This window comes from Uloborus diversus, chromosome 10 (assembly GCF_026930045.1).
Source record: "Uloborus diversus isolate 005 chromosome 10, Udiv.v.3.1, whole genome shotgun sequence".
NCBI lineage: Eukaryota > Metazoa > Arthropoda > Arachnida > Araneae > Uloboridae > Uloborus > Uloborus diversus.
Window position 1 is genome coordinate 29,581,519 of NC_072740.1, and position 14,420 is coordinate 29,595,938.

Consider the following 14,420-nt stretch of genomic DNA (forward strand, 5'->3'; position numbering starts at 1 on the left):
AATAACTTTTCTGTGATTGCTTCTCAAATATAAATTTTACTTCTTTTGCGTAATTAATCAGTTTCAGTTGGTTACAACAAATAGTACACCGCGCACATAGGTATGTAGGATAACTTTAAATTAATTCGATAAACCCAAAAACAGTTACAATTGGAGCCTCATCAAATGCAAATCAACAAAAATATAAATGTATATAACAATATGTTTTAAAGTATTCATTAATACTTACAAGTGAACATGAGCGGAAGAAAATCTAAGTACCTCCATTACAACTGAATAAGTAATCCAAAGGGTTTCGTTTCATTAAGTATAAACACGGGTGTTGAAACTATTCACGCTTGAACACACAATATATATATAACTATGGTCGCATTGGAAATTGTAAAGAAGCAAATGGTTATTAACTAACTTAATAGCTGCGTACATCATCTAAAAAATCAAGGGCAGTCCAAAATGCAAAGGCATAAAATCAGTTTCGACACATTTTACTACTCTCTAGACATGAAATAACAAGCAATCCAATGCTAAACAGTTGCTGACTGCAGCAACCATAGATAAGAAAAAAAGAAGTTCTCGTTATTTCCGACTCATTGGCGCCTGTGTTGGAAGGATGAAATAGGTTTCGAAGCGTTGCGTCATCACTTCCGCTTCTAGATATCTTGAAATAACAAAAAGCTTTCTGAATATTGAGGAGTTCGCTATTGGATGAAGGATTCCTACTATTTCGGAAACGTTTCCGATATATCGAGAAACGTTTCCGAAATCTGTTACAGTGTAGGACTAATGGTTGCAAAAATAAAGGTCTTGCAGGTTAAAACAGATTACCCTGTATAACCAACCAAATACAAAAGAATAAATTTTCCCCCAAAATTTGTATTTTGATCACATATTTAAAGAATTATTGTGTGAAACAATTCAGCAATCTGATATGATATTCACATTAAATGTGTTTGATATGCCTAATCAATCTTGATAGCCAAATTTCAGATATAAAAAGCCATTCTACAAAAAGTAAAAAGCCTAACTGGTTACAAAAAAAAAAAAAAGAAAAAGAAAAAAAAAAGCAAACATCTTCTTCAATTATGATATTGAAAAGAAAGATTCATTGGTTCACGATATGTTTCTTTCAGAATTTCATTAAGTCTTTCAATAAAAAAATATTATAAACTGTGTAATACATATGTATGTGTCAGTTTTACCAATTATTTCATATTTAGATTTAAAAAAAAATTCTCATTCACTTTTTGCATTTTTTTTTGTAAAATACCCAGTTTTTGGGTATTTACCCAGGCCTTGGGTAAATACCTGGGTAAATACCCCAAAAATATTTACCTACCCGCTGGGTATTTACCCGATCCACATCACTAGTTGTGGATCAATACAACCCAAATTCAAAATAATAGAATGTCAGAACTGTTTGAACAAAACGTGTCCCTGAGTTGGGAAAAATGAACGCATGCAAATTAAAAAGACTGAAACTCATTATTAACGAATTGGTAAATCAATTTAAACAACTTTTCAGATATTATTTTAATAATTTATGGATCATTAACACATTGGAATAATAGATAGATTTTTTATATGGGTCAAAAAATTAAAATAATCTATTCATTAAATGTGAATTTTAAAAAGGAGCAAAAATATTTGCATACCTGTTACCCAAAGATTTGTCACAAGTATGGAGCTTGGACTCGGATAATGTTACGCTCTTTTGAAAGCCTTTTTTGCTCAAAATGGGTCATCAACGTGATAAATAGGAAAAAAACGAAGTTAGATATTGTATTATTTCTTAAAGTTAGAAAAAAAATATCCAACTCAATTCAAATGAACGTTTTACAATCTATGGTATGTAAGATTTAAAGGAATATAGAAGGACTGACCAACTAAAAAGGAACCAAAGTAAACGAGGTATGTAAATTATAAAACCTAGCAGAGATAAACCCAAATTAAAGTAAATTGTGCAAAATAATTGCTGAAAAATGCTTCTTACGTCCATAAGTGTTGGACATAATGTGTAGTTATCTTATCCACTCCAACTATTATACACTTGGATGGTTGCATAAACTGCAGTTTAATTGCGGATCTACAAAATAAGACCAAAGAGATAAACATGAAGCAGAAACGTGCATGACTCTCATGGAGCAAAGAGAAGTTCAAACAGGGGCAACAAGGTTGGAAAAGTATTATATTCAGTGATGAAGATTTTTTTGAAATATCTGTGAACAAAAAAAAGATGTTCGAGATTGATGTTTAAAAAGAAAAGCGTATGAGAAATCTTGTGTTAGACGTTCTCCCCACTTTGACACATCCTTCTTGGTTTGTGGGTGCATGAGGGCTACTGGAATTGGGAAGTTATATGTATCTTAAAATAGAACAATGCATGACTTCCGCTGTTTATCAATAATAATGCATGATACTTCATTTGAGGCACAGCAGTTACACATTTAGTGACACGTTTTATCTTTCAGCAAGATTCTACTCCATGTCACATCTCTAAATTGACTCATAGATTTTAAACAGAAAGAGGAATTTTAGTATTAAACTGGTCAAGCAACTCTACCAATCTCAATACGATCAAGAATTTGTGGTACGGTCAAATCTGAAGAAAGTGGTTCAAGACCTGGTGCAAGCCAACAAAATTGAACTCATTGCCGCATTTAAGAGGGTATGGAAACGGTGTCAGAAACGATTAATGTAAACAGGTGGTAGAATCCGTGTGAGAAAGGATTAAAGCATTGAATCCAGCAAAAAAAGATGCATTGTAGTATTAACATAGTTTCTTTTTAAAGTGTTTTTACCCCATTTAATTTGAATATTCTAATTTTTTGACTCAATGTAAATCTTCATCACTATAAACTTTTGAATAATTCTGTCTAAGATTATTTTAAACTGAGTATATTTGAAATGAAATGGATACTTAAAGGTCTAAGAACCGTGGCACGTTCATTTAAATACCTAATTTGCACTTATACTTGGTTAGAATAAACCTTTTTCCAAAACGAGGGAAGTATTCTATTATTTTGAACTTGGGTTGTATTAGGGGTGACCATGCTCGGTATATAACAGTACCAAATAACAATCTCCTAGCTATGGGTGGGGATATACCACTAAAAAATGAAGGCACTACTAGAATATTCACAAGGGGGTCTACACAAGCTTACATAATTTTTAGCACTGCACAAATTGAATCTGGATGCATGGCTAAAAACCATCTGGATCCTTTGGGTTGCATTCAAATTCTGTCGAATGTGACACTACTTCAAATGGAGGTGACCGTGTGACAACCCTAATGTTGCCTTTGTTTTAGGGGTGCACTACAGCGGAAGCTGGGGTGGAAATATTGGGTGCCATGGCATGTGATACAAGGTTGCCTTAAATATTGATCCATGAAAGGCTAACAGCACCATGAAAGGCTAATGGTGTACTTATGTTGTGCTTTAGTCACATGTGCTGGCACTTACAGCAAGGCTCCTAGGAGCCATTTTTTAACATGAAAATGTTCTGTCACTCACAGCAAAGGTGGCTGAAGATTTCCTTTTCATCATTATCACCTTCTCTATCCTGTTCAATTTCCTGATTTGTCACAGATTCAGCATGGGAATCTTGCGACGGTAAATTGGGCATCATAATATTTTGATCTTATTAGTGGCATGTTTACAATAACTCTGGCACAAGATTAGGAGGATATCATCCAACTGTAATGCTTAAAGATTCATTTGTATCACCTCATTAATTAATGATGGAAGTGGCTCAACAGGGTACTAAAACCTCCATTTTTTTGGGTTTCTTCCAGTAATAAATGATCATTTTTTAATCACTTTCACATAGCAATATTATCCTTATGTATGTAAAAGTTTCTTCTTCTTCCAGGTGCATCAATTTTTTTGTTTTAGAGTGTATGCAGGAGAATGAGGCATAATGAAATAGTTAAGACAGTATAGTTTTCAAAATGGTGAAACAGGAAATTTGTTTTGAAAATTACAGCACATAGGAAGAGAAAAATGCATTTTATTATAAACTTGTATTGAAATATTGTTTTTCATTTTTGGTTCTAAATTTATGCTCACAAATTAAGCTGAAAAATAACTTTGTCCCATATCTGGGACAAAGTGATAGTTAAAATTACTTTACTAATGGAATATGAGGGACGTTCAGAAAGTAAGTTTCGTTTTGAAATTAAAAAAAAAGCAAGTACAGATACAGCAAAGAAATTTATTGCACAAAAACCTACCACCCTTTTATTAGATTTGGACATGGTTCCCGTAATTTTCCAGGCATTTGTCGTGTGGTACAAGTTTTTGCAAACCCTTTTTCATAGAATGTTGCTGCCTCTGTAGTCAATTATGAGGTAACATATTCTTTCAGCTCGTCATTGCTGTTGTACAGCTGTCTGCTAAGGAAGGACTTCAGATGACGAAACACATGAAAGTTGCTAAGAGCGAGGTCAGAGCTGTACGAAAAATGGTCAAAAATGTCCCAGCCAAACGATTTCTGTGGGGATTAGGATGAGATGATTTTGACCATTCTCCATACAGCATTGACTTTAATCCTAGCGACTTTCATTTGTTTCGGCATCTAAAGTCTTTTCTCTGTGGTCAGTAGTACTACAGCAATGACAATCTGAAAGAACAACGTGCCTCATGTTTGACTTCAAAAGATGGCAACATTCTTCTCTGATGTGATACTGATTTTTATTTGAGATGTTTTAAGATTGTAGGTAATGTAGTAGTTACTTCATTCATAGTACTTGATTTGAAGAATCCCAAGCAGTTAGCTGAAAGCAATATGGGCATTGGGCATGCTGAAAGTTTTGTATACCAATGCTTGTAGTCAGGGCTGTATTTAAGGGGTGGGTTTTTAGGGTTTCACCTCTTCCCCCCCAAATTGTTCAAAACTGTTCCAAAAAATGCTCTTTTTTCACTAAATTTTTTTTGCTGAAAAATTACCATCACTATTTGTTTATTTATTTATTTTCTAATTTCATTTGAAAAATGAAGGTTTTTTTTTCATTGAAGTATTGTAGACTTTGCTTTATCTGCAGTATTTGTTCTTACTCTAGTTCCTGCAAACATAATTTCTTACAAAACTATCAACCGTTTTCTTTCAGGGCTTGAATATCTGGTACTAACAAAAACATCAAAATTCTTTAAATTTAAAAGTATCAAATTCTATATTTCTCAATGTTTAACATATTTTTTAAGAGTCAAAAAATATTAACTTAAGAAATGTTATTTCAAAGACGTGTATATGAGTACATGCAACTATTCCATTGACCTATTAAAAAGACATCTTTAACGGGGGAGAAGTTATACATCAGAGTTCTTTCTTTGTTTAATAGATAATAGTCATCTTTTACGTCTGCTCATGTTAATGCCCTCAAAGCAGCGCTTTCTCAGTTGAATAACCTATTGTACTTGTAACAAAAATCAATTGAATATACAATTGAAATTAAATTTTATTGATCATATAGATTTCACGAGAAATAATTTCGGTAAATCCCTCCTCCGAACAAAAGTCTGGATATGGCCCTGCTAGTAGTATATAGAACAAAATAGAATGATTCAAAAGACGTTGCTATAGGTGAAAAGTTGAATATTAATGGAGATGCTGAAACTGGACTCATTCATCTGTTTTTATTTGAATACAGTAAAACCTGTCTACAACGATACTGTTGCGACCTAAAAAAATATTGTAATAGACAGGTTATCGTTATAGACAGTTTGATTATTCATGCGAACATTTTGCTGGGGCCAAAAAAAAAAGATTGTTATAGACAGGTTATCATTATAGACAGTATTGTTATACACAGGTTTTACTGTATATTTCATACAAAGATGGATGATACATGAAAAGATACATTCAGTCGCGAAGTTTTTGGTACATACTACACATGTTCATTGCGTGTGCTTTTAAGCACGTGGCACATGACCAGGGTGAAGGTTTTATAGATATGACTATCAAGGAGATTAAAGGCTTAATAGGATGATGCCACTCTTGCTTGCAGAACAGTTTGACTAAGTTTTTAATGAGATTTTTGTATACATATACAAGTTATTTAGGGTTGAAAATTAAGAATTTGCTGACTTAGTCAAAGTATTTCATTTGAGTTATTTGTTAAGCTACAAATTTTGTCCAGTATATTTTTTATTGTTATTTTTAAAATGCAGTAAACCTTTCCAAAGCAGGACACACTTTTAGATGTCTTTTTAAAATTTGTCTATTCTAATGAAAAATTCTCGCAATAAATTGTTGCATATTTTTTAAATATTTATTTTGCTTTGCTTCTAATTATTTTTTTTGTGTTAGTTTCAAAAAGAAACAAATAGTGCACCATTCCTTGGAACACCAGACATTTTGTATTGCATGTGACAACTTTATATTTCACTTCAAAGATATTATTTAGAAAATATAATTTAAAAAAGTTTTTATCTAGGTTATCACACATGCATGTGTGATTTCTTCAGACAACTTTATTTTGTTTATCGCATGTTTTGAATACTGTAAAAGAACTAATTTGCGCAATCCCCTTGTTATTACAAAAATTGTAGCCTGGAAAAATAATTTTTTACCACTATTTCTTTTTGTTCCTTTAAAATTCGCAAAATTTTCAGTGCGCAAAATCACCAATATCTTTATTTTCACAAAAATTGCAACTCACAAAAATAAGTTCCTTTGCAGTACTACTTTTTAAGTGTTATGTGCAAGAAAAATGTATCATTTTTAAAGTACTTTTTATGCCCCATTGCGCGAGCAGAAGTTAATGAAGCGAATTTTACAGAAATAGCATCTGAAGTTTGAAATCAAATTGAATATGAGGATAACAGCACTAATAAAGAGAGAATATGAAGCTGATAATGTGGTGTCTAGTATTTAAAACCGCTCAATCTGTGAATTTTCAAAAGTTTTTTCCCATAATTTGATAGATAATTTTATGTATATGTGTCTTTGTGTCACAACTCTACCAGTTATGTTATGTGTATGTGTATAAAAAGATACGATTTATGCATTTATTTCCTAGCTTTTCTTGTTCCTCTTTGACTCTAAAATGAAAAAAGAAAAGTAATTTCCCAAAAGCAGAATTTTGTTTTGTAGCCTAATAAATGCATTAATACAGTTAACATTCATAGTTTTTAATTTTTCTGAACTATGCTGCCTGACTGAAAGTTGTAAAAGACAGAATTTTCTATTTCTGTATCTTGTAGATTATCTGAATTTTGTTAGAAAAGAAGCCTTAAAATTGTGTTGTGTTTGTGAGCTCATTGCTCTAAATATTTAAAAAAAATTATGTTTTTTAAAGAATTTTGTGTTTATTTTTCTTTTATGAATATAGGGTCTAAAGTTGATTTGTACAACTTCTGATTCATCTCATGCGCTCAAAGTGCTCAGTGAAAGAAAGTCACATGGATGCTCAATAGCTTTTCAGTCTGTTAATTCTTTACAAAAAGGTGACAGAGAGAAACTTGTAAGAGAATACCTTTATGCTCATGGGAAAAAGCTTGATGAAAGCTCTTTTAATAATCAGATGCTGCTATTAGTAACGAAAAAAGAAAGTGACAACCCTTTTTACTTGAAGCTTGCTTGTGATTTTCTTAGAACCTATGCTACTTTTGAAACAGTGAGTTAATTTTATAATTCAAATTAATTCTCACTGGTATCCTTTCTTTTTATTTAACTGTTTTTTGTGTTTCTGATTTTGATTTGCACTTCGGATTTTGATATGTAGATAATTGTAGTTTATTATCAGGATGATTATTAGCTCTGAACAGCGAAGCAGTTGCTGTGCGTTCTTGAAACATTCTAAGCTTTTACACAACTTTAGAGTTACCTGATTTAGAAATTGCAATGTTTAGCTACTGTTGCCATATTTAGGACCCATAGATAACAAAAACTTCCAATGAAACAAAAAATCAAATGTAAAACAAACTTACTTAAGCAGTCACGCAAATCTCTCAGATATTCTGCTTCTATTCCAACAGTAAAATTAACTAAATGTAAAAAATATCTAAAATCATAAGCCAACTTGACGAGCTCACTAGACTCACTTGGCTCAGCTGCGAGATATGCAAAAAATTTATAGATATGGAATCATCTTCAAAGGCCAAACAACCCAGGATGCAGCCTCGCCTTCCCCAGAATCAAACTTCAAGCTCTCCTGTCCCTAACCAGCGACATCCAGTTTGCTACTTTCAAAATTCTTTTCTTTTTTTTTTTACACAGTCATGCCACTAGAGTTTAGGGGTACACCCTTTTTCAGGCGCCTAATTGTCTGATCGAGAAGATACTTTTTGGTGGATGACTTTCATCCATTCTGCACAGATGTCCCGCCCATTTTATTCTCTAGATCGTAAAGTATTTGACTAAATCTGTTTTTTTTTTTGAACAAATATGTATGAACAGTGTATCTAAGAATTTCATGTTGGTTTCAAGGCCAAGCCAGCTGGAAGGTTAAAATTTAGCATTTTGAAGGTTTGTCTCTTTTTTTCATAACTGAAGTGAAACAGTCAGTCCCTTTTCATAAAGCAAGAAAAGGGGCTCGAAACCTCAGACCTCCCCAGGTCAATGTCCCTGATTTGCATATCTCCATTTTTTTAAAAAGCATTTCTTGATAATTTCAATTCTAAGGTTTTACAAAATTATGAATTAAAAGTTTGTCCATTTTCATATATGTAGCTTCTGTATGTTGGAAAGGAATTCCTGTTTTGGTGTGGGAAGCATCCATACCACTTTTGGCTACAGCCTTGGTGTAAAGCATACTCATAGAATGAAAAAAAAGAAAGAAAATAAAATATTTGAATTTGTTTGGCAAGCTTTAAGTTTTGGAAATCAAGCATTGTTGCCAGGTTTTGAAACATTTATTTTATTTATTAATTAATTCATTAAAGGGTTTTTTATTTTTTATACAATACTGTTGAATTAAAAAAAAAAAAAATATTTATTAAAGCAGACAAAATAAAATTGAAAAGCATTCTAAATATTCGTATTAATGTCTTTGGGAAAAGAAATTCATTGGCTTGAAAAATGTTTATGCATAATTCCTTAATGTAAGCCTTTAAAATTAATTACTATTCCAAGAATATCTTCAGAAGTAATAAGTGCTAAGTATAAACAGGCCTTAACACTGATCCCTGAGGAACCCGGCTTAAAACCTCACTCCATTTAGACTAATTTCCCCTTACAACTACCCTTTGTTTCCTTCCGGTCAGCCATTTTTTTACTGAAATAAAAATTTTCCCTCCTATTCCTATATCAGCTAATTCACTAAGTAGAGCAACATGGGATACCTTATCGAAAGCTTTTTGAAAATCGATGTAAACAACATCTACAGGTTTCTTATTGTCTTAAGCCATGGTAACTTTGTCATAGAAATGTAATAAACTAGTTGCACAAGATTTACTTTTCCTGAAACCGTATTGAAAACTAGTCAATAGATTATTACCCTATTTTCCTGCTTATTATCCGCGGGCGGCCTATAATCCGCAGGTCCTAAAATCAGCCTGAAGAAAAAAAAGCTTTGTATAATCCGCGGATAGTACGATGTAAAAGGATAAAGTTTGAATTTAACATACCATTTGAGCAACTTAACTAAAAACGTGAAAAAGTAATTACTTTGAAGGCATAATCAAAATTAATCTGAAATATAATCTAAAATATAATGATTTCTTTTTGAAATCTTGATTATAGTACGCCAATTACTTGAAAAACAGAGAGTCAAGACAAAGGAACAAACGGTCTAATCTTGTGCAAATGGCTACCTATTTCACTGTAATGTTGTTTATTTTACATGACCTAAATCCCAAAGAGGAACATTCAAGCAACGTAAAATAACCAACATACAGGCAGGCAGCGAAGAAGAACATGCATGCTTCGTAAAATAAACAACATTCAGTCAGTGTATGGTCTCGATCGGTGAACCCTACTGTAAAAATATCGAGGTTCAATACGTTGGTGTTAAGCAAAAAAAAAAAAAAAAATCAGATATTCCGCCAGCTGCGTATAATCCACACCTCATAAACTCTGCCTTTTTTAGCAGATAATCTGCGGATTATACGCAGGAAAATACGGTAGTCTCTAAAAAATTTACTGTCTTAATTTTTATCAATGTTTCAAAAATTTTGCAAACCACCAAAGTTAGACCCACAGGTCTATAATTTCCCGCACTCCCTTTAGACCCTTTCTTGAAAAGGGGTGTAATGTTAGCCAGCTTCCAAAATGTTCCAATGTGCAGATTCCATGGAACTTTCTAACTTTGTACCAAATTTCATAGCTGTAGTTGCTCTGGGGCCTTCTGGGCATCGGGCTCAAACAAACTAACAAAGAAACATAGTCTCCTTTAGATATACAGATATTCTCGTTGCATGCATGATTTCATTTTTTCAATTTGTGCTTCAAGTTTTTTTTAAAAATGGAAAGAGATGTTTCCAGTATTTGTCTTACATTCTGTTTCGCAGATAGTTAAAAGAAAGTAATAAAGTGAAACTTTTACAAAGAAATTTTAATCCAGAGTTATGTACTTTTAGTTTTTGTCCATGCTTCAGCGTCTGCCAACAACTGTGTCAATGCTATTAGATGAAATAATACTGCAGATGGAAAATGAGTTTGGAACTTTAATGATGCAAACTGCACTAACTTTGTTATGCATTACGAAAGAAGGTAATTCAACTGTGTAATTAACCCTTTCAAGTTTTGTAGAACAAAATCTTCTTAATGTGATTGGTACTCTTATATATTATTTTGTTTTTGATTACTTGATGATAAACTGAATGACTGAACATTTTTTTTTTCTGTGCTTAATAAGTCATTGAAGCCCAGTGGCTCAACACTTTGCACTTCTACGCTACAAACCCAGGTTTGATTCCTGGGTTGAGCACAGTGGACTCAGGCTGTGTTCCATTCAGTAGCACTCCAGGGAACTAAATGAAGGGGGTCCCACGTATGGTTGGCCATCTAACTAGAATGTCTGCTTCGCACCCCAGAACCCTTGGTCTCATAAACGGAAATGAGCAAAACAGGCCTTGGCCCCCCATGGGCTGTTGCGCCCCTGAGTTTAGTTTAATAATTCATTACTAGACTATATAATTCCTAATTATTTTATTATTATTTGTTTGCTTTTCTAATAAACTCCCTGAAATAAGTATTCAATTTTGTTATTTTTAGTGTTTATTTTTGGTAAACATGCTAATAATATGAAATGTCTACTGAATGATGCCTTAATAATAGATTACGTATTCATTTGTAGCTAATAGATTATGTGTTCATTTGCAATATGAAATGTCTACTGAATGATGCCTTGCTAATAGATTATGTATTCATTTGTTATTATTTACTGTATTTTTTTTTATTCATTTCAAAACTTGGGGAAAAAATAGTGTTTCATATTAATGTCTGAATATAACTTCATTTTGGTTTTGAAATCAATAAGCTTCGTTATGTTTTTTACCCTAAAATTTATGAAGCATTAAGTTACTGCCCTTCAGCTAGTTCTAAGGCAGAACTGCATGCAATTTACCAACAGCCGGGTTATGCCATCCAGAGACTCTGCTTCAGTGACATCTTCCTCCAGCTTGGCTATTGTCTATTCCAGACTAAGTCCTAACTAGTATGAAACTACAGTCTCTAGAGGGCACAACTGAGCTGTCAGTATTTATATGCTCTATATTCATGTATTTTGTATTGGCCTGCATTGTTCTGTTATCAGAATATGAGAATCATTTGTTATTTTTTAAACAAATGATCAGAATTGAAAAGGTTTTTTTAAACATTAATCTTGTTTTCAAGATGCATAAATTTGTCACTATCATTGGTTAAAATTAATTACATTTTTGAGCAGTTATAGTAACAGACACATAAAATAAGAGACTGATTTGGATTATTTTTAAAAATCCCCTTGCATGTTACAATTTTTGTTAAATTCAAATGTAAGACGAATATTATCACACATAGCTTAAATCAATAAGGTAAAAAGTTATCTCTTATCTTTGTAATTCTCTTCCAATTATTTATACTGTTTAAACACAAGCGTAGAAAAATATGTTTTGTTTTTTAAAGTTTTTATGTTGATTGCTTTACTATTGATAAATCATTTGTAATGTCTATAAATGTGTTATTATATAAGATGAGAATGCATTTTTGTGTGATATTTAAAAATTTTGTGGTACTAAATATTAGTATGTTCTTTTATTTTAAATGTTTCTTCTTCATTTTCATGATCCTATATTCACTATCAGTTAACCAAAAATTAACTATTTTTTTAACACTCTTTATTTTCATAAAGCTACTTAGTACTAGCAGATGGTGAAGAAGTTTCCCTTAATGCTTTTGTTTCTGTATTGTTAATGGAGCATAACATATATCTGGTCTATTATCTTTTTCAATAGGTATTGAAGACTTAGATTTTCATATTATACTAAGTTATGCTGTATCAACGGATAGAAAGACCTCATCTGTAGAAAAAATGGTTAATGAAATATTGGCACATACTCCAGAAAATTTCATTCCTCATGTTACTTACTGTTCTATGATGCATCTGATTGGAATATTTGCTTTTGGAAATTCTAGGTACTTTATTTTTTCTCTGGTTATTTTTTCACTTTTCTATTTTGCCCTGTGGCAGCTAACAGAGTGGTGTAGTGGTTAAGGCGCAATCTGCTAACTCTCAAAGGCAGAGGATCAAACCTGGCTCCAGTCGGTGGATTTTCAAGATGCAAAAAATCAGCACCATCCATGTCGTATGATTATGCGGCATGTAAAAGATCCCTCGAGTACTCATTTGGCATGTAGGCTCTTTTAGCAATTCCTACTGCTGTTTCGCGTTGAATAGTTGCCTCCATCTAGTGGGGAAACTGGGCATCAACATTCTCGTGCCATTAGCATTCCACCGATAGTGATACTACATGAGAGTGGATGCTATGCCCGGGGGGGGTGGGGGGGATCATACTAGGTCTGCAAAAGGCAGTGCCCTTACTGCAGCCCCATTAGAAAGAAAGAAAAAAAATGCTGTGTGGCAGAATTTTATTTTGCTTTTTGCAACAAATTTTCCAAAACCAATTTCTTTCTGCAAGACTATAATATTCTTCAGTAATAAATCTATATCTAACTGCCTTACAACAACACAAGTGTTTATAAAAATGTTAACATATAGCTTCATACATCTTAAAACTCAAAGTTAGAGCAAAATTTTTCTTGATTTTTTTCCTATCAAACTAGAAATGTTCCCTGATTTCCTATCCTCTTACAAATATATTTCTACTTTTCTTTGATACACCTAGCTTTTATACTATTTCTGACATTACTTAAGTATTGATATTCCAATTTGAACAGCAATAACATGAAATAAGTTTTCTGGCTGCTACTTCGTTAAGAGAAAAAAATAATGAATGTGATTAATTTTATTCATTTGTGCCCATCCTTTTTTTTACCAAAGAGTTGTACCTCATTCTAAAATGATCTTTGCGGGCCAGTACACAAATAAATTTTCAAAATATTGGAAAACTTTATATGTCCAGCAGGAAAAAATTATGAACCAAGAATTGTTGTTATCATGACTTGATACTTATTTAAGCAAAAACTTCCTGTTTTGTATGAACCAATTTATGAATATTCACTTCCAAGTTTGTAGCATTGTGACAAATTGTGGTTTTTAATTAGTAACATTGAACAAAACAACTAGCCAAATACTTCAGCTTTGCAGACCACATTGTTAGCAGGTTTTGCCTTAGACAGAGCCTAAAAACCCGCTTCTAACAAAACAGAGAGGACTCTGAAATAGCCCTTAGTGAAAAATAAACAAACCTAGAGATGCTTCACCAATTGATGTGGAGTCAATGGATATAAAAGCAATTTGGACTATAACAAACATACGCAACAAATTTAAAGTCAACCCTAATATTTTAACATCAATACAAACATTTGACTATTTTGGCTTCAGGACAACCAAACTATTACTAACTTCTTACTGCAAAAAAAACTAATAACATCTGACTAACATTTTCACTAAGATATTCTAATTCCACTAGAAACAACATGAAACCATATTTTCCAATTCCATGCTGTAAACAACAATGACACATGCCCAATTCAACCACTCAACTTATCGACACCTACAGCTTTTGTTTCAGACAAAAATTTCATCAACTATGTTTAACAGTGCAAAAGCATGACTTACGCTTCACTTACAGGCATCATCAAACAGATCCCTTCTCATCAACCATATTAAACACTCATGATCATTTTCATCAAGCATGATGACTCGATATCTGAACACCAAACACCTCACACTAACCAACACCTACTACTAATGTACCACACTTCAGTCATGTGTGTGTTACTCATTGGTCAGCTTGAAACTCCCACTTGAACTATAATGCATAGCAATAAGCTATGTTGGCACCACTCGCTAAATGTCTCACAGAGCATGCGTCATG

General features: G+C 32.6%; 1 protein-coding gene across 1 annotated transcript in view; it reads left to right on the forward strand.

Annotated features, from left to right (window-relative positions):
* LOC129231813 (telomerase protein component 1-like) overlaps window positions 1-14,420 on the forward strand; it is a 210,155-nt gene that overhangs the window by 130,212 nt on the left and 65,523 nt on the right. The window contains exons 28-30 of the mRNA XM_054866192.1: window positions 7,331-7,615; window positions 10,518-10,650; window positions 12,375-12,555. Of these exons, the coding sequence (XP_054722167.1) occupies window positions 7,331-7,615; window positions 10,518-10,650; window positions 12,375-12,555 (599 nt within the window). The remainder of the gene's footprint in view (window positions 1-7,330; window positions 7,616-10,517; window positions 10,651-12,374; window positions 12,556-14,420) is intronic.